A 21,962-nucleotide genomic window follows, 5' to 3' on the forward strand; every position below is an offset into this window, starting at 1 on the left:
AGTGGAGGTGCAGGAACCATAGGGGTGGTGTGTGGTCGATGCTTTGACAAAAGCCCAGCAAAAATTCAATGTGAAGAAGTACATTAGAAATTGATCAGTTAAAAGTGAAAAAATAAGTAGGGATTGAGTTGCAGGCGCCCTGCAGGCCGGCTGCCAGCTGTCATTGTGTGCCATGCAGACTTTATGAATGTAGATTGATTTTTCGAAGTATGTTCATGTTGCATAGGTCTGAACAGCTTCAGTTGTTTGTACCATAGCAGAGCTTTGACAGCTTTCAGGTGAACTGGCACTGCAACACAGTCATGAAGGTATTCTTCATGTCAGACTCAAAGTACATTCAATATGTGTGGGTTGTGCCATACAAAGATACCTGAAAACAGTCTAGGTCTCACTGAAATGTGTCTGAAAGTATTGGAACTGACTTATTCAGTAAAGTAAAAGAATTTCATATAATGGATACGGTTTTAAACTGGCTGTAGGTGAGCATCTTAGTATCAAAACAAATATCAGTAGCTCATGGTCTTACTTCAGTTGAGCTTAATGATTCAATTTAATCAGTGGTTTTTATGGACTTACGTAGAGGCAGCAGTGGAATCCACAAATGGATGTACTCAGACATGATGAAAATTGTCAACATTTGGTTGTCCTGTCCTTTTGGAAAAATACATGTTATATGGGAGGTATGCAGCAAGTGTATGCATATTCAGATATGAAACAAAAAGATGAAACTGACTGATCATGCTGATGTGGCAGGAGGAGAGTGGAGGCTGAAGTATGAAAGAGCCATCAGGGAGATTGAATTCACCAAGAAGAGACTGCAGCAGGAGTTCGATGACAAGCTGGAGGTGGAGCAGCAGAACAAACGACAGCTGGAGAGGAGGGTGAGTGCACACTGATACACACCTTCCACTAGAAACCATTGTGTTCCATCTCTGATATGATGACGACCATGCAGCTTGACTCTCCATGTACTGTCAAATTCATTGATTTTAGGTAAGTATTTAAGAAACGAATGAAGTCAAAAGTTACAGCCCTTTATGGTGCGATATAAGGCTGTACCCAAATTAGACACCTCCAAGCTTCTTATTTAATTACAATTTAAATACTTTCAGTTATTTAAATTTATAGCAGGTAGTGATGGTGTGCTATTGATTTTCACTACACAATTATCACAAGGAACAGAAAGAAATGGATAGGATTTTTGAGGCCCTGTACAAGATATTATTATGTGTAATATTAACATGATGTCAGCATTTCCTTTTTTTAAATACAGCGCATATCGTCAATACTGGTATAACCCAACACCCCTAACAGACAAGCTAGAGTTAGTACAAAACTCAGGCTCACATCAACTCCAAAGTCCCTGAAAGACAATTCAAGTTTAAAATATCCATTATGTTACAGATCTAGTCAGGGTAGTAGGAGACTATCTTACTATCTGTGAAGATTTCAGTTCATATCATGTCATTCTTATCTAGTGATTATTGAGGGTTCAGGAACTATGTTGTCTAGATGAAGACTTAAAACACAATCCCATATTTTAAACAAATCAAAAACGAATCAAGGTAAGTTTTTGTTGGTTTATTTTTCAGTAACAAATCTAGTATTGCTATGGACGTGGAAACTTCACACATTCACGGCCAATGAAAGACAACAAAACTATAGACCAAATCACAATGTTTATATACAATAACTTCGGGTAGAAAATCCTACCATCACATACATAAAATCAGACAGTGTGAGCAAACTCTGCCTCAGTTAGTCTGTTTTTAGCCACCCAAACAAAGCCCACCACAATAAATATCAATTCGAGTGTACGCAATATTTATAATATTTTTTGCAACCTAACCTTACTATCAGACAGCCCTTTCCAACAGAGAATTGAAGCTGTTATATCAAAGCTACCAAGACTCCATTTACAAAAACAGTAATATCACTTAGCAAACACAGTTTCTGGTCTGCTTGATAAGTGGTAAGGTAAAGCAGAGCAAATATTCCAATAAAACATACACTTAAACTGATATGGATTTTTTTAGGTGGCTAAAATATGTTATGCTGCGGCATCCACAGCAGTACATCACACCAGCCGCCATGTTTGAGAGAGAAACAGAGGGGCATATCTCCAAGGCTGAAAATCAATATATTGCAGGCCACCACACATAAATGAAAGTTTGGGAAACCCTGTTTCCCAGATGATTAAATGAATGAATTAATTGATTAATAATAATTTTTTATTTTAACTTTCAGTCAAAATAGTGAATCTTTTCCAGTTCTGATTAGCTGCCTGTGTGTTTGTGCAGATCAGCGACCTGCAGGCTGACAACGAGGAGTCCCAGCGAAACATCCAGCAGCTGAAGAAAAAAACCCAACGACTGACCGCTGAACTGCAGGACACCAAACTTCACCTGGAGGGCCAACAGAGCCGCAACCACGACCTGGAGAAGAAGCAGAGAAAGTCAGTACAGCCCCCCACCCCCGCCCACACACACACACACACACACACACACACACACACACACACACAGTCATGTTGAGCAGGTGTCTGTAGATACAAGTGACTTCACACAGGTGTATTACCTTATTCTGCTGTGTTCCCACAGACTGTGAAGGGTCCAGTGGTGTTGCTGTAGTGACAGTAATAACTGTAAAGAAAAAAATATTGTGCTCCAGATTGTTTATAGCATCATGCTGTGCAGAGAGGACGCACAAATCTCTAGCTCATTTGTACTGCTGATAAACCGTGTGTGTGTGTGTGTGTGTGTGTGTGTGTGTGTGTGTTTTGGGTGGGGGTGGGGGGTACTATCATGGGACATGCTCTGTAGCTGTATATGCATTGCTGAATATGCATGCTGTAGTTTAACATGTAGGATCTTCTCTCTGACCAGCTCAGCACATTTTTAATGATTACATTTTTCCATGAACTTTACTTTATGAATTTAGCTTCCTAAATGTCATCAACGTAGCAGTGGTTGTGGCTTCATTAGAGTGTTTAGTCAGTGTTAATCAGAGGAGTGTGTCAACGTGTGTGTATGTGTTTTTTGGTGCAGGTTTGACAGTGAGTTGAGTGCAGCCCAGGAGGAGGTGCAGAGGGAGAGGAGCCTGAGGGAGAAATTGGCCCGAGAGAAAGACATGCTAAGCGGAGATGCCTTCAGCCTCCGACAGCAGCTGGAGGTTTGTTCCTGTGTGCTCCAGTTTGTGTCTGTGTGTTTGTGTTACCACAGCGTAATCGGGCCATTATAGAGGGATAAAGGGGGTGGTAATATTCTGGAAAAAAAACTCTGAATTTTCTGAGAAAGAATTTATAATTTTACTTCTACCAGAAAGTATGGTGATGTAGTAGAGAGTGCAGCCAGTCCATGTGGTGGATGCATGGATCAAGCACAGACATTTGCCCAGGAGACTGGGGTTCATGTCCTGTGCGGCTCAGTGTTTGCTTATGTATAAAAGTGCTGAATGCACTGTGTACCACTGTTCCCTCTAAGCTGTTTTACTGTGCAATTGCGCACTGCTCCTCACCTCTCTCAAATATCCCCGACCAGTTTTTTACTGTTTTTCTTTTTCTTTTTTCTTTTTTCTTTTTTTCTCATATGCACTGTCTTGTACGGAGTCTTGTGACTTGAACAGTAAATACTACTCCACTGTGGGCGTTTGTCTGTGCAATGAGTGACAGATGACAGTGAACTGTCAGTCAGTGATGATTAAAAAAACATGAACACCATGCACTAGTGCTGCACGATTAATCGTAATAAAATCGTGATCTCGATTCATATGCATATGCGATCTAATTTTTTAATGACGGATGATTCTGCCGGTCCCGCCCGTGCCGGGAGTCGGGACATCATCTGCATGAAAACAAGCGCTCAATACCACGTGATGCAGAGCGACAGCCGGCCGGCAGTTTGGAAAGCAGCGAGAGCAGGAGAGAGCCGACAATATGAGGAGGACCCCTTACAAGTCAGCCTCTCAGTCCTTAGCCGCTAACGTTAGCTCATGTACAACACAGGTACCACACAGAAACTTTTACAAAGGGTCATAATGTGCTTCTAGTGACTGTCAAATCGCCAGCGAAAGTTGTTTACAATGCGGACATGGAGAGCAGCAGTGCCTGCTCTCATGGGACAAAGATCCTCTGAGAAGAAAGATGGTTCACTCTGCTCTGCAGCCAGGCACAAACTGGGAGGCAAAGATCCTCTCTGAGGAAGAGGGTTCACTTTGCTGCAGGGTTCACCAAAATGTTTTTTTGTTTATTTCCTTTTAATAAATTGAACACACATTAAAGAACATACAAGATTCTGTAGAGAATTAATACATATAATACAATACAATAAACACTGTCAAATTAAATGAAGGAAGATGATTTTTTTTCAAAGGCAAATCAAATATTAGGGATTTATGTGAAAATATACATAGAGACATATAAATAATTATATAATTAAAGATATGTAGGCTATGTTAGGTGAATACTCCTGTCAAATGCATGGTGTTGAAACATTTAATTTTGATCTTCCTTAGTCCATTTAGACTTTATTTTATCATAACAATAACAATGAATATTATGAATTGTTCACATTTTAATTCAATTTTAATAACATTTATCACACAGCATTTTGTGGAAAAGTCAAATGTTCAGTTTACAGTTTTAATAAACTCATTACCGTTTTTCAACACATATATTGTTTTGTCTTCATTCAGTGTAATTAATACATATTGTTATTGCGCCATTGGTTTTGGCCTTGGTGCCCCACATTTTGGCCGTGATGCCCCAATAAATTTATTTATCAGAGGCCAAAGTGGCCTTGCCCTAAATGACTTAATTCCAGGCCTGGAATACCTACCTCAAAAAATGTTGTTCAACATTGATATTATTGTTAAAATTGTTCAAAAGCTGTAAGAGAAGACAAGAGACTAAAGTTTATTGTTTTTACGGTCAGTGTCAGGCTGTCAGCTGTTGCATTTAAGCTAAAAACAGGAGTGTTCCCTCTCTGCTGACCAGAGTTTATGTGCCTTGTGTCTCTTGTATCAGGCACAATCATAGGTTTTGTTATTTAATGATATTTTTTTTATTATTTATTTATAATTTTTGTTACTTGTCCCTTTGTATCAGGAAATAAGCACAATAAATCTTTATGTTGAAAAAAATCGTGAGAGAATCGTGATCTCAATTATAAGCCAAAAAAATCGTGATTCTCATTTTTTCCAGAATCGTGCAGCCCTACCAGACGCTGCCCAGCCAATACCTGCAATGGTTGTTTAGCTTGACAGCCAATCAATGGCATTATGTTGGGTATTCGCTGCTGTCATATTTGTTGTTAGCCATTAGCCATAGCATCGCAGCTATGGCTAAATGTGTGGGCTGTGGCGCTTCGTCCTCTGGAAATTTTAAGAAAAAAGGCGCATCATTTAAGGCTGTCGGAGTACATACAGACAAGCGAACGCCACCGGTGAAACTTGGCGATATTTTTCTTTTTCAGGCCAGCAATATGTTTTGCCAGTAAAAACTTCATCCAGTACAGCACTGTCTGTAGTAGTAGCTCTGCTTCAATTTTTGTTTACAATGTATGTTTACATGCATTCATTGCACTGCCTGGCCACAAATTTTTTTTTTTTTTTTTTTTTTTGCCAGGAAAATGTTTTCATCTAGTACAGTGGCACTGTCTGTAGTAGTACAACTACAATTTAAGTTTACATTTAGTTTTTGATCTAGCATATTATATTTGTTGCAGTTTAGAGTGTGTACCTAAACTTGAGCAGAAGAGCTGCCTGTTGGTGTTGATGTCATATTTCAACATTGCTAGGACACCCAGGAGGGATGTCCAGCTGATGGCCAGGTAACATACGGACATTAGCACAACTTTCATTGTGGAACTATTCTTATACCATTATTACAGGGACATCTTGATTAGATGTTTAAATAATAGTCACTCAGCCTCTCAGTATGCTGGGGTTTCCTGTAAATTTTGACTTAAATCTCAGGGAATATTCAAGTTATTTTTCCGTAAAATAGTGAGGTTTTTCTCAGGAATTTACCACTTTAATCTCAGACAGTATCCATGTGTTTTTTTTTTCCTCATAAATTTATGGCTTAATTTCTCAGAAATTCAGAGTTTGTTTTCCTGAATATTGCCCTCTCTCCTAACCCTATGTTTATTTATTTATTTTTTCAACCTACATGACCCTAATACGGCATCATAGATTTGTTGTGGTTATGGTAGGAATTTCCACTCTGTGGTGTCTATAAATTGTTTATTTTGATGGTTGGTAGTGACTCAAGTGGAACCACTCATAGATGTAACAGCCTAAAAAGGTGTAAAAGGTGTAGACGTGTTAAGGGGATTCTAGACTTTCCAGTAACTCTGTTCTGCTGCAACTGTAATTATATTGTCCTTTTTGCATTTTGAACCCATCACATAAGGTTCGGAAACTATATATGCGTACCAGTTCTCAAACATTATTGTATGATAAACTTAGAATTCAGACACTCAAATAAAATGTTTGTACTATAAATTTTGTGCCCTATATCAATAAGGGAGAGATTAGAACACAGTGATAGCCCTTATTAGTATATGAAGTTTGCTGAATTGTCCTGGACATGGATGTGTGGACATGTAAGCTCAGTAGCTGTTACGAGCTTGACTTTCCTCTACATAGCTTCCATGTCAACAGATATATCACTTGACAACCAAGCAAACTCCATCTAATGATACAGACTGTGTGCAAGGCTGATTTTGTGAAGAGCATGTCTGACTGACAAGATACAGAAAAAAAACTAGCAAGTAGGCTTTATGTTTGGATTGTTAGTTTTTCACACAACTACTATTTAAAGTCAGAAATATTCAAACTTTAACATGATTACTTTATTGATAACCAACAAGTTAAAACCAAAAGAAATTTACAATTTCATAAAATGAGGGAAAGGTAGCAAATTATCATGTTCATGTAGTTGGAATAAGATCATGTATGGAATTTGTGCTTAATAAATGCCATACATGATTAATTGTCAAAATGCTTATACCTTTTTGTAACAAAAAAATAAAAAAATAAAAAACTGAGGAATCATTTAATTGACTGGTCACTGCAACACTAATATCTGTTCTTATCATAAAATTAGCTATATACTGGCATGTAATAGTTAAAAACTTAACAGCACACAAGATCCAACAGGGTCTCTCAGCAACAGGGTCCAGACAGATTCAAATATGCACCCACAGACTGCTACAACTAAGGACATCTTCTTTCTTTTTTTTAAAGGCTCTCCACTAACTTTAAAATAGTTCATTCACATATTACATAATTGCTTTATTCAATATTCATTTCATGCCATAAGATTAATTTCACACACCGAAGCATCTGCATCGTAAAGTCTCTCATTGTATTTACTCTTTTTAATGAAATGTGTACACAAAAGATTAACTTACTAGAAACAAGATGAATATACATTTTAAGTAAACTTTGCCTTTAAAAACCCATATTTGTCCAGCCCCATACTGTTTGCTTGACTAGTTTGACAGGTCCACCTAGTGACACTGTATCACTCACCTAGCTCTGTCCTCCGTTAAGCTCAGTTGAACCCGGATGTTCCCAATACTCAACTTCAGTTTTACTTTAGTGGCTTCAAAGGTCAGTTTAGGAAAGTCATATTAGGATGACATTAGTCACAGTATCTATAGGTTAGCTGTCAGAGATCAGTCAGTCTGCCAAATCTATGTGTTAAAGATAAGGTACTTGTTATGTGATGAGTCAATGCCCAAAATACAGAGGGATCAATCTTAAAAATTATAACATGGGAAAAAAAACAAACAGATAAAATGCAAAATTGAACTAACCAGTATGGCATACATACATACATACATACATATATGACACACAATGGTGTTTGTGTTTGTGTTTATGTGTACACTTTGAAGCTAGTACCTGCTGAGCTGAGTAAATAATTGCTTATCATCACGTCACTGGGACACTGTCAGTCCCCGCCCATCTCCTCCTGTCTGTTCTGACCATAACATTCTGTCCTTCAGGACAAGGACCTGGAGGTGTGTGCAGTCAACCTGAAGGTGGACCAGCTGGAGGCCGAACTGCAGGACCTCAACTCGCAGGAATCCAAGGATGAGGCATCCCTGGCCAAGGTCTTCTTTCTTTTATTTTTTTTCCCCTTTTTTTCTTAGCCTTCTTCCTTTTGCTTTTATGATTCCTCTTTGTGTGTTGTTGTATTTATTGCTGATTTTTTTTCTTCTATAAAGATCTTTGTACTTAAACTATATACAGAACTTGCAAAATGCTTTCGGTCAGTGCTACAGCAACTCTATCAGCACTGCAGTTAAGACATCCAGTCTGTCCTTCAATTCAATTAAAACCACCAGTAAAAAATATTTAATTGTTATCTGCCCATCCAAATAAATAGATTCTGTTTTAGGATTGGGCAATTTGGAGAAAATCAAATATCATGAAAGGTTTGACCAAATACCTTGATATCAGCATTGTGACAATGCAGTACATTTGACTATTGGTGTTTCACAAAATATTTACACAATTAGATTTATGATAAATAATCATCCGTAATGTGGATAATAATATAACAATCTGCTAAGTTCAGAAAATAATCATGATTATCATTTTACTGTAATGCAGCCTTTAAAACCAGGAAAAGACAACACATGATGTTAAGATATCCAAAATTGAAGACAAAGTCTAGTCTCATGTCACAATATTGATATATTGCTCAGGCTTACTTAACTTTACTATATTTATATATATATATATATATATATATATATATATATATATATATATATATATATTATGTACCTTCTATTACTGTTTCTGTATTGTATTTTATCACTCAGATGAGGAAGCAGCTTCGGGACATGGAGGCCAAGATGAAGGATCAGGAGGAGGAGCTGGACGAGCAGGCTGGCACCATCCAGATGTTGGAGCAGGTACAGACAAATCACAGTGCTCCCATCCATAGACTGTATAAACTTATGCTTATGCTGTGTCTCAAATCGCATACTTCTGTACTACTTACATTTAATATTTTGAGTGCATAAGTGCATAAGTATGGAAAATGCAGTGCACTGTGAGTACCTGGATGGTGCACTCAAAACGGTCAAGAAATTGAGTGTGGAACTATGGACACTTCTCGCCCTCAATGGTTGCCATCTTGGCTTCGTAGTGGAAGGGGAGGGACCACTTTTCAAACTGGAAATAGCGGCCGAGGACTGCACGACCGTGAACATCGCTGTATTGTGCAAATATATGTGTTTTTTGCATTAGCACCATTATACTATTGTCGGGTATAAGCCAGCAGTATGTTTATTGGGTTAATTTAGCAGTCTGTAATGATTTGTTACCACGAACGATAACGCAAATGCTTATGTTAGTTTGCTAACTAGCTAATTTGTGGTCATCATTTCCGGTGAGTGCACAACAGCCGTGTTTGGTTTGAGACAACACTACCCTGTCAAAATTCACGCACTACGCCAATGAGTACATAGTGCACATAGTATACAGTACTACATAGAAGTGTACTAACGGAAGTATGTGATTTGAGACACACCAATAGTCTCCATGACGCCACCCGTAGGTTTCTGAAGAGCCTTTTTGAAGCTCAGTAGGAAGCTCTCAGCTGCACCATCTTGGCAGTGTCTGATTCTGCGTAACTCCTGGCTAATCCAAAAAAGGGCAAAGAGGTGGAGCACGAGTGGAGCTGAGTTTGGCAGAATGAAGCCTGGTTGCTGAAACATGACCACCTAGCTCAAAGCTACCAAGTTAGCTAAGGCTAAGAAGCTAGGCTATATGCTGCTATCGTAGACTATATAAAACTAGTTTAGTTTTGACTGAAATCACACAAAAAGACATATAAAAAATCAAGTCAAAAACATTAAATATAGTCTGTGCTAGAAAACATTATGCTACTTTGCACAATTCCTCCTGAAATGCAGGTGTAACCTTATGTAATAAAGTTCGGTAGGGAGTGTTTTCACAAGGAATAGGGGGCCTATAGGTACCTTAACATTAAACCCATTCAACCCATGTGCAAAGCTGAAGAATGACAACCACACCACGAAGTACAGAAGTATCAGTTTGTCTTTATTTCATAAATAACAGTATTTAAAACAAGTTCTGCTTGAGGTTGGCTAAGGCAGGGCAGGACTGGGCATCAGGGATGAAAGCTGGAGGCACCAACTAATGCACCAGTGAAGCAACTGAGGTGGAAGCCAGCTGACCGCCGTGGTACCGGGCCAGGAAGTGGTGGCAGCTGGCTCACTCTCTATAATGTTATTCCTCACCTTGCTAGCTTCAGTGAACAACCAGCCTACCTTGCCAAGACTGGAACAGCTCCCCTGTCTTGGCAACACTAAAATTCATGAATGGCACTACCACAACCAAACCCAGACAGAGTGAACAAGTGATTGGCTCTGCCTTGTAGCCTACGTAGTCGAGTCTAGCATTAACATTACATTGCATTAGTATGACCAGTTTAACATTGCACAACATCAGCTAACTAATGTGGTGGACCTTTATTTTACAACCACTCACCCTTTATTCTTTGGTGCTTGCTGGTTTAATTCTGTGACTAACATACGCTCCTAATGAGACCTAGATAATACTGCACGAGTTGTGTGAAACAGATGTTTTGATATAGTTTTGTGGTTGTTAAACATGGTCCCAATTCAATAAATCAATATGTTTGCCTTTTTCAGTGGAGGATTTCTGTTAAGTTGGACATTTTAACATGGGTCTACAGGGATTGACCAAGCACCATCTCCAAGGCTGAAAAGTCAAGCCAATGCAGAAGTGGAAAAATCGATCCCCACAGACCCCTATGTTAAAATGCCCAACTTTACAGCAGAAATAAACATGTTTACAGCCTGGTACAAAAAAAATAGTTTTGGTCGCTATAGCTAATTTTAACATTTATGAGAACTGCACCGGGGGTGAACTTTTTTATTTCTCACCTGTTTATATTTTGTTAAGGCCCAGAGTAACACATAATTAAAGGAGAAGTCCGGTATTTTGCACTTTGAGCCTCATTTCTGGGTTGTTTATGATGAAATAGAGTGGCTAAGACCAAAATAGTGACGATTGCTCATTTTCGGAGAATTTGGCTTTCCCCTGCCTGGCTTGAAGGGATAGTGCACCCAAAAATGAAAATTCAACCATTATCTACTCACCTTCATGCCGAGGGAGGCTCTGGTGAAGTTTTAGAGTCCTCACAACACTTGCAGAGATCCGAGGGGGGAGTGGGTAGCAGCACAACTGCACACCTAATGGCTGACGGCGCCCCAGATTAAAACGTCCAAGAACATAGAATTGAAACCACAAAATATCTTCATACTGCTCGTCCGTAGTAATCTAAGTGTCCTGAAGCCCTGACATAAAAAGTTGTTTGGAAAAACGTCATTTGAACTCTGTTTTTAGCCTCATTGTAGCCTGCAGCTCTAACTGCCTCTCTGTGGGCCGTGCTCACATGTGCGAGCTTGCGCGCGAGACCAGTGAAAGCACGTGAACACACATGAAGGAGGTGCCCATGTCTCACGGTCTCGCACAAGCACACATACGTCAGCACAGTGTACAGAGAGGTAGTTTCAATTCTGTGTTCTTGGACGTTTTAATCTGGGGCGCCGTCAGCCATTAGGTGAAGTTGTGCTGCTAACCACTCCCCCCTCGGATCTCCGCAAGTGTTGTGAGGACTCTGAAACTTCACCAGAGCCTCCCTCGGCATGAAGGTGAGTAGATAATGGCTGAATTTTCATTTTTGGGTGCACTATCCCTTTAACACTGTTGCCTATGGCCATGTGTGAGCTTGTCCTAAAACCACCTTAAACGTTCGTTTTCAAAGCCATGAAACTCACCGAGTGGTCAGTGGCGTTTGGTGATGTTCTGACATAAAAATAGTAGCAAACTGTGGTTTTCGTGATGATTTATTTGACATTTTGTCTACCCCATTGGTTTTCTATAGGAATCCTCATTGTCCGTTGGTAGTAATCTGCCACTGGAAAAGGAAAGGGGGTTGTAATGTTTACGACAAGGTTGTAGTCATTGTAGTCTTTTAGCTCAGCGAAAGTGCCGGCTCGACAGTGCTGTGTACGCTCCTGGAGGAAGAATGAGAACAAACGGCCATTCAGTGTACTGCAGTTTTTGGTATCTCCACGTGGGCGCCCCTTGTTCTCATCACAGGAAAATAATCAACCCAGTTTTAAAGCTGCGTTTGTTATTCTTTTACTAGTGGGCGGCAGAAGAACACAAAATAAACTGACAGACATCAAGTAGCCTTACTAGTAAACACCCAGCTGAGTATTTGCAAATCCAGCAGACAGCTTTAGTATTCATTTGGAGTTCTTTGTGTCCAACTGATAAATGTAAGTTCAATATTCACTCTCCTTCAGCTCTGCTCTGTCTCCACCAACTCCTGAAGGAAATATGTGTCTCTTTAGCTGCTAAAGGCTCCCCTGTGTTCACCAGCTAGACTCTGTATCTGTCTGCTGTTCACTGCAGAGCATGTATAGTACAGTGGCTTTATCAGAATTTGTTTGTTAAAAACCCTCAGCAGTGAGACTGTGCCGTAAAGGTGCTATATAACTAAAGCAATGAGCTAAAAGAGGCTAAAAAGCTCTGAAGAACTGAGACCAACTGCAGAGTTTCACATTTCACGTTTTAATGGTGTTATAAAAAAGCACTGATTATTGCATCTTCAAAGGAATGATTTAGCCCAAAGTGATGGTATACTGGTTATCTCATTGACTTGTGCCAGTTTTTAATCCCATCCACTCCCCATGGCCTCTATTTGATACCAAGCTGACACAGTCAGTGCAGTTTTTTCTCAATTTAACACACAAACACTAACAAAATGTCCCGTTAGTGCTGGAAATTCAACAATTACACCACTGTGCCGGGTGTGATCTGAGTGTGTTATGAATATTTTACTTGTACTTGTTTCCTTGAGTTCAGCCCTTGCCAGCTATTGTCAGCCCTGTCTCTTTATTTGAAGACATGGTAACTGAGAGAGGGCATACACCCTGTTGCTAAAATACAATGCAAACAAAATGAAGAATTGTAACAAATCATATACCGGACACTAATATTGTACTGAATCTATAATCATAGACAACTGGCAGAAGTTAGGCCACTATAGGCCGTTTCAAAATCTGAGTTCATTAGATACTGTTACTACTTCCTGTGTACTGCTGATAACAGTTATAATGACACAAATACAGGCCTAGTGTAATATTTCAAATTAATTTGAAAAATATGCTGTATTGAGCCCTATTTAAACTGTTTATAGCACATGGTCTAAAGTGCATGGTACATGTGCATTTAGGGTGTGTCCATCTCCACTTAGCTACTTTAATGGCAAATAATCTTGGTGCAAAGTAAAGCACAAGGGGCATTGGGCTTGCATTTAGTACCTCAATTAAATCGTAAGTGTGTTTTGGAAATAACACTCATCTGAGAGACATCTGCCCTTCCGTTTTATAGCCAGGTGTGCCTCCATGCAATAAGAGCAATAATGCCACTGCAGCAACTAACATGGGACATTTAAGCAGCAAAACTAAAAACTGTAGCGTAGTGAACTTGGCAGAGAAATCAGAAACTTTTCAGAATTGACGCTGCTTCTTGTGTGTAAATGCAGGTCTCTTCTATTGAATGTTAGTAAATCTGCGATTAGATTTGCACATAAAAAACCTTGGCACTAAAAACCTACTCTGGATTCATGAACGCTGCAGAAAACTCAGATTTGATCATCGGCAGGTGTGTATGTTACTGAATGCCAATCAGTTGTAAATTGACAGTGCGTTCCCTCTTGTCAGCAATTAGCGTACATCCCCACCCATGAATAGCCAGTGACCACCCTATAAGGAGGTGATAACTACCATGGATAGGTGCATTCTGTCGACCTATGAACACAGAGCAAACAAAGACACTGACATTGACACTGACATTGAAGTTATTTTAGGTGAAGTGGGGTTGAAAAAAACATTTTATTGTCTTCTGTTATCAGTTATGTGACAGGGACAGGTAAATCAAAGGCTTGGAAGGAGTTAACGGGTGCTTTTAATTCTGTGTCCTCTATTGTAAGAACCATCCAAAAAGTTAAATGAAAACGGTTTGACATGAAACTTGATGCAAAAAACACACAAGTACATGCACAAAAAAACACAACAGTGCAGGAAGCTCTTCACAGTCACAGCTCTCTGCTTGCATCATCAGAGAAACCTCCGTCAGTTTGCCCTAAGCCTTAGCATTGTTTGTCACTGTTGTGAAAACCACTATTAATACAGGCAGTCTAATGTTGGCAATAACCCACCATTAAGTTAAACAACAAATAAGATAGTCTGGACTAAAACCACACCATCTCCCTCCAACTCTGACAGATTTGAGTTCACCAGCTGTCTGGTGTGAGCGGAGACAGATGCCGAATTACTTTCACATGTCCACAAGTTTTATTAAACCAAAACTCAATTTGAAATAATGTTTACGTCCCCCACATTGCACCTCTGATAATTAAATTAAACAAAAATGACATGCAGTTTGGTGCTGTAGTATGCAGTGCGTAAAGACGGCAGAAGAGGAGCGCGTTGGTTTGTTATTTTATTTATTCAGAGGACACCGTTTTCCAGTTTTGTATTAAGTCAATTTGAATAACTCATTCACGTCTTTAAGAACTCTAATCTGAAGCTTAAATCTACCGAATGCCAACTAATTTAACCAGATATGTTACATTCTAATCTCTTGGCATGTTTAACTTAAATGTTTCAAAGGTATCTGTATTGTGAACACAACAGAGCGCAATATGAAATATAATTGTAATGTCTAATAATTAAGTAACATTTCTGTGCAATGTCTTATTTACACAAGCACTATGAACAGTCACAAGTAGGTGTACATTTTGTTAGTGCTACGAAAAGATCCGAGCTACTAACATATTGGTGAATGCTGAAATATACATAGATTTCCTTCTGCGAACAGTTTACACACAAATTCGTTCTGTTCACGTTTCATGAATGAGACCCAGCGTCTCTCTTAATGGGGAGCTCTGCAGCTCTGCTCTGAGTGTACTCGTGTTGTGAACACAACTATGTAGGTGCTTCTTACTATCTGAAATGAACTAATAGCAGGAAAATACTGTGCAGTTCTGAGTTAAGACCAGATTTTTGTTAATCAATAGATCAAATGCTTTCTGTTGCCTGAAAATAGCAATACAGCTACAACGCACCTGACCACATCTCATTTAAGACCTGTACACTCATGGGCACACAGATGGATGCAAGTTACACAATGTGGGTGCTGGCCATGAAAATGACAGCTGTGTCGGTCTGAAACTAGCATGACAGTTGCACTACATTGGTGCATACGTTGGTAGGTGTATTTTTTTTAACTTTAGACTTTGCCAGGCCAGCTGTTTCCTCCTGCTTTTAGTCTTTTTTCTATACTAGGCTAATCACATTCTTACTCCGTCTTTGTAATTTACACACAGACGTGAGATAGGTATCCAATCCCTGATGCTCTAAAACAAAGCAAGTAAAGATGTTTCCCAAAGCATCAGTTTCTTTCTGTACTTTAAAATTCTTAAAGTTGCAGAGGCCTTTCATGTTCATACAGAAGACAGACACATAGTAGACTTGGGATCCATTGGAAGTAAATTACCTCAGCCCCCCTGCTGTCACTGATATAGAAGGCAGCAAACTAGATATACTAATCACTTTATCCAGTGAATCACCATCTACAAGCTCGCTAAAAGGGGCTGTTGAAGAGTTTCTTACAGACATGTTCGGCGTCTTCTCTAAAAAAAAAAAAACTTGTCTAAGGTCCAGATGACAAGATAGTGGAATATGGAAGATGCACAAGCTGCACAGCAGTTAATAGTAAATAGAGACAGAATTTACATCTCTGGAAAGTTATCAAAGTGAACAGTAAAATTCTGAAAAGTTAAGCCTGGTAGAAGTATTTCACACAGTGACCCTGTGTTTTTCCTTGCTTAACCCTGTGTGTCAGCACCCCTGCTATGTCTCTTAAACTTTGCTGTGAGTCACCGGGCCTTCGGTCAAAACTTTGCCAGCTTAGAGACAGAATACAACCCGGATCTACCAAACTGCTAACAGCTCCACATTCACTGACAGTGTGACAGGACATGTACACATCATGTTCAACAATAACACATGATGGCTCCTACTAATTCAAACATTATCGAACTGTTCTTGTGTTTGGTTCCTGAAGAGTGAGGTAACTGGTAATACTACTGTCTGTATTCATGCTGTCAGTTTTGTCAGGTATTCTTAAATGATCTCCACTCTAACTGATGGAAGAAAAATGTTTTTAAGGAAGTATTTTTCCACGTCAGATTAGAGCCAGACAATATGATTTAAATTTTTACTGTGCTAATAATATTTCCCTGATAAGTACTGTACATACATCATGAGATACTGAACCACGTCTAAAATTATCAAATGTTTTCTCAAACCCAGTGTGAACTATTAAAATATCTGTAAAACAAAAACAAATAAGCACAAATATGATTTTATTATGCCTCAGCACTGGCGATAGCCGCGGCCAGCCATCCATCCCATCCTTTTGAACATGATATCTCGAGAACACCTCAAGGGAATTTCTTCAGATTTGGCACAATTGTTCACCTGGGCTCAATGATGAACTGATTAGATTTGGTGGTCAAAGGTCAAGGTCACTGTGACCTTGTTTGTCTCATTTTTGTGTATGTGATATCTCGAGAACACTGTGAGAAAATTTCTGTAAATTTGACGTAAATGTCCACTTGCACTGAGGAATAAACTGATTGGATTTGGTGGTTAAAGGTCAAAGTTCAAGGTCAGTGTGACTTCACAAAATATGTTCTTGGCCATAACCCAGGAATTCATATGCTAATGATCAAATCAAATCCAAAAGGTCAAAGGTGAAAGGTCAGATTCACTGTGACATCACAATGTTCTTCATAAAACACTTTTCTGGCCATTATTCAACATCATATCTCAGGAACAGAAGGGGAAATATTTGGTCAGACACTGAATTTATAGATCTTCTGTGTGGTTAAGGGGAACATGTGTGAAGTATCCATGTTTTCACAGACTTGGATGTAAACTGAAAGAGAGACTTGACTGGTGCATGGAGGCATACAGCCACAGCGCTGTAATTCTAGTTGTGACAATACCATTCAACAAACTAACATACATTATGTTGTATGGGTTTGAGGTGCTAGCAGTTTACATATGGACTAGCAGGTTGTCCTGGCTGGACAGCCATCAGCAGTCACCACAGCCTTAAATGAATTGTATTAAGTTATCCATAATGATCACCGTGTATACTTTGTTGTATAAATACCAGGGATGGGGGCAAAAACTGATACGGCAATATTTTGTGTGGCAATATTGCATTGATATATGGATGTCAAGTATCAGATTTTTTATAACTGAAACTATTAAGATTGCATATACATTTTTTTGTAAGTGTACTAGAATAATAAATCAATTACTTTTTCAGCCCACTGGATACTTTCTGCTGCAATAAAAATGACTGAAGTGAGACACTTTATTTTTTAAAACTTTATCTTATTAGATAAAGCAGATGCTGACAAAGTTTTCCGTTGGGAACAGAATTAACAGTTGAAAAAAAGGCAATAAAGTGCATCATAAGTCATCGGAATACTCAGTATATCGCAAAACATTTAAAATCGCACTAATATTGTATTGTGTGATAAATATATAAAATAAAAAAATCAGGCGGTTGTAGTGTGCTCCCAGACAGAGAAATCAAAAGCTTTCTCAGCCTAACTCCCTGTTGTTCTTCCACCATGGGAAGATGTCAGAGTTTATTAACAATACAGAGAACAACAGCAAGTACTGTGGACATGTGCATGCCTATGAATAATATATGGAAATAAGGTTGGAAATCAGCCCAGGGTTCCTTTTAGCCAGGTGAGAGCAGATTGGACAATGTTTGTGTTTTTCTTTCAGGCTAAGCTTCGTCTGGAGATGGAGATGGAGCGTTTACGTCAGACTCATTCCAAGGAGATCGAAAGCAAAGATGATGAGGTGGAGGAGATCAGGCAGTCCTGTAGCAAAAAGGTAAGAACATTCACTGTGTGTATGGTACATGCGCACATTTTAATATTGTTATTTAAGTTTGCAATCACGTAAGCATTTGTTCTGCAATTGTGATTTAATATGAGGGCTAAAGGTTGTGCTGTTAGGCACAGAAAAGTAATGCCTAGCAGTGAGAGAACAGATACAAAAGACAAAGAATAGTGCAGTATGTGAAATGCTGAATACAAAGTTACTTTTGGAGCTCTCTGTTCAAATACTTATTGAAGGGCAACTTACAAGGGGAAAAAAGAGAGTTGAAGTAGGAGAGGCCATGATGTCCTGACTTTAGTTTCTAGTATGGGTTAAGATCCAAAAACCTGCAATAATGTTTTTATCCTAGATTTAAGAACAACCAAAACAAGAATCATGTCATAATCACTACTCTGCTATGCTCACTTTTCTTTTCTTACACAAATACAATTATTTTTTAGTCACCTAAAAGTTCTACCTCGCTTGATGGCTATTAAGCTGCTGTCAGTTAAACTCAACACTTCCTGCACAGATATTTCACATAAAAAGCATTTTAGCAGGACAAAGGGCACCGTCCCTCTTATTCCTGTTAGCTTTTAATTTTAAACTTACACAGGAAATGTAGGGTTTGAGCTGTAGTTGGTAACCTTTATACTTTTTATCACATTTGCCAAAAGTGTAAGTATATTCACAAAGCAATGCCTTGTGGAGCTCCTATTATACTTACCATATGTGAATGAAAACAACCAATCAGAGCGAAGGAGTCTCTAGCGCAGCTGTCATTTTAGTGACTGTTTAGCTGTAAAATGAAAAAGTTGATCTGGCTGGTGCTTGGTACTTTGGTAAACTATATCCTAAATAGTGGCCCAGTCACAAACTATCACATTTTACAGCTAAGCAGTCACCCAAATATGTTTCTGAAAACATTTGAGGCAAGAAATAGGTGACACAGTATCAAAATCTTGATTCATTTTTGATCAGCACTGCCTAGTTTGACATTTGGCTGCAGTTCAAGAGCAGAAGAGCTGCGTAAGGGCCTTTGCACACCAAGTCAGTTTTTTCAGATGTGTTTTTCAAATCCGTCATCTGAAAAAAAATTGCAACACACAAAAACCTTGCACTCTGAGTCAGATGCATTTTCTTTTTGTTCTATAGGTTGTGAAAATTCGCAATATGAGACAAAATAAAAACACACATTCCCTCCCTTGCTTCTCTCTGCTGGTGTTTTTTATCTGTCACCACTGTCTCTCCCCAAGTCTTGCATATGGCACCATAGCTGCATGAAGGGAGAGAGCTGTCCTTCTGATCTGTCTCCAGTGTCTCTCTCTCTCTCTGTCTGTGTACAGTCCACATCCTCCTCCTTGTCATCATCATCATCCACCTGAATATTACTGTCTGAACATGAGCTATCTGAGTTACAAAAGGACAATGTGCGACCATTTCCTAGCCTTGTCTTGGATGTATCCCGCTGCCACATTTTCTTCACTGATTCTTGGTCAAACATTTCTTTAAAGGCTTATGACGGATGCGAAAAATGCAGAAAATCGAACCTGTTCCGAAAACTTTGATAATGGACGAAAGTTTCAGAGTCAGCGTGCAAATGTGATTGACACAACTTGAAGTCATATTTATTTTAAGAACAAAAAAAACCTGACTCAGTGTACAAAGGCCTTTAATGACTCCTTCACTCTGATTGGCTGTTATTTTTTTTTGTTTTTTGGTGTGCCATGGTCGATTCTATCAAGTGACATTAGAAGCAGTAGGAACAGGAGGAGGGATGTGATTTTTTTTTTTTTTTTTTTTTTTACAGACTATCAGTCTAATGTACTTTCAGAATATACTGACAGTCTCAGGAAATATGACATAAACTTGTTTTCTTTGAAGTTACCAGCTGTAGGTTTCAGTGCCAGTAGCTCAACAGTAATAACAACTGAAGGGGAACAATAGGAAACAATGAGTGAATTAAAACAGCAGAAGTGTTGAAAAAGGGGAAACTTTGAGCAGCAGACTGGTTTGTACCACATGTTGTCTTGTTATACCGATGAATTAGTGCTGTGGAAATGTTTTTTATGCAGAATTTACAGTGAGCCATTATAGCACAGGTAGTACAGCATTCACAGAATTCCCAACTGTATTTCTAATTGCATTTGTTAGATTAAAATGATTAATTAGATGTAAATGATTTGACCTTTTCCTGAGTCACATTCATTCATATGTCAGCATAATAGCTTCCATTTGTGGCTTAACTGCCACATGATACCTACACAGTGGAGTAAAATGTTTGTGTGTTGGTATGAGTGAGTGACTGAGTGGTTTGCTGTTGGAATCTGTGTGCATCTTTACTTTAGATGCCAATACTGCTGTTGATGCTTTTTTGTATTTGTTTTGCTGTGCCTGTGCTAACTGCCCCATCCCTGCCATCCACCAGTCGAGCCCTCATTAGCCCACGCATAATTAGCTTTTACTACACTTGCACAAGCTGGAGCGCTGCCTCTACACTGTGTGACAGAGACATTTACATGGTGACGTAGTATTTGATGATGGATTATGCTGTACAAATACAAACAGCGCTATGGTGTTGTCTGTGTAAATTGTACATTTTAGGTCAGGCCAATGCCTCAACAAGAACCTTGCTCATTATGCATCCAGAGTACATGAACATACAGGCTACTGTAGACTGGACAGTGTTAGATCTCTTATGTTTTTACAAACAATGTCATAATAAGATCTGCTATCTACTACTATGAGATTTTTTATTCAGCAACCATGGTCAATGTGCCCTACTATCTGTCCAGCATAATTGAAGTATCGCCACAATAGTTCCATTGATTTCCATGAAATGTGGTACGAACATTGTTGGATCCTAGAGGATGAATCCTACTGACATTATGATACTCTGACTTTTCCGCTAGAGCTGCTCGCAGGTCAACATTTTCAATTATCCTGTAAAATATTTCAACATCTACTTGATGGAGTGGCACAAAATGTTTACAGATATTATTGCAGCTTATCCTGTGGGGAACAAAACATCTGTTCTCCTCAGCGGTTCATATAGTGCCATCATCAGGTCAAGATTTCAGTTTGTTCAGTACTTTGGTTTATGATCAAATCCCTGCAGAACCAATGACATTCCCATCAGCCTCAGCTGGACTTTGTGCTCAGTGCTTAGCAAATAATAGCTTGCTAATACAGGTGGTGGCCATGCTACACATCAGTATTACAGTAAGTACTTCTTCACAAAGCTAGCAGCATGGCTGTAGACTTTTAGGTTTTGTCATTCTATTACTCGCCACTACTAGTAAGGCTCTTAAGAATCCCAAACCATCAGTGAGTTGTAAATGCTCTCAGACATCTTTATTGTTGTGTCATGAAAGCAACAGTGGAGCCTTAAGGAGCAGTAACAGGACTTTTGAGGGCTGTAGACCTAATTAATAATGTTATTAAATAAATTGTCATAGGTCATCAGCCCTCTGCCATACTGTATGTGCCCTACTTGAAGTGCGCCTGTTTGATCAGATAGAACTATGAATTCACTCTTCATTCTTCATATTTTTGTGCGTATCTAGCTGAAGCAGATGGAAGTCCAGCTTGAAGAAGAATACGATGAGAAGCAGAAGGTGTTGAAAGAGAAGAGAGAGCTGGAGTCAAAGCTTCTGTCTGCACAGGACAAGGTAACTCCACTGTGTTCCTGTTGAAACCAATGACTGTATATAAAGTGTACTGTATATAAAGGCACAGATACACAAAACCGGCATCAAAGAACAAGTGGCGACAAAGGCCGACGATAGCATCATCTAAAGAAATCTGTGTCTCAGCCAAAAAGTTGCACTTGAACTCATTACAAAGACTACAGCCAGTGGCCAATTAGGAATTAACCAATTAGGAAATAACTCTCCATAC

General features: G+C 39.0%; 1 protein-coding gene across 12 annotated transcripts in view; it reads left to right on the forward strand.

The window, feature by feature from the left end:
* myo18ab (myosin XVIIIA b) overlaps positions 1-21,962 on the forward strand; it is a 242,630-nt gene that overhangs the window by 178,016 nt on the left and 42,652 nt on the right. For all 12 annotated transcript variants that reach the window (XM_078166882.1, XM_078166877.1, XM_033631202.2 and 9 more), the window contains 7 exons: positions 754-881; positions 2,301-2,455; positions 3,048-3,171; positions 8,016-8,123; positions 8,841-8,933; positions 17,964-18,074; positions 21,629-21,733. In XM_078166882.1, coding sequence (XP_078023008.1) covers positions 754-881; positions 2,301-2,455; positions 3,048-3,171; positions 8,016-8,123; positions 8,841-8,933; positions 17,964-18,074; positions 21,629-21,733 — 824 coding nt within the window. The remainder of the gene's footprint in view (positions 1-753; positions 882-2,300; positions 2,456-3,047; positions 3,172-8,015; positions 8,124-8,840; positions 8,934-17,963; positions 18,075-21,628; positions 21,734-21,962) is intronic.

Source organism: Epinephelus lanceolatus, chromosome 4 (assembly GCF_041903045.1).
Source record: "Epinephelus lanceolatus isolate andai-2023 chromosome 4, ASM4190304v1, whole genome shotgun sequence".
Taxonomy (NCBI): domain Eukaryota; kingdom Metazoa; phylum Chordata; class Actinopteri; order Perciformes; family Serranidae; genus Epinephelus; species Epinephelus lanceolatus.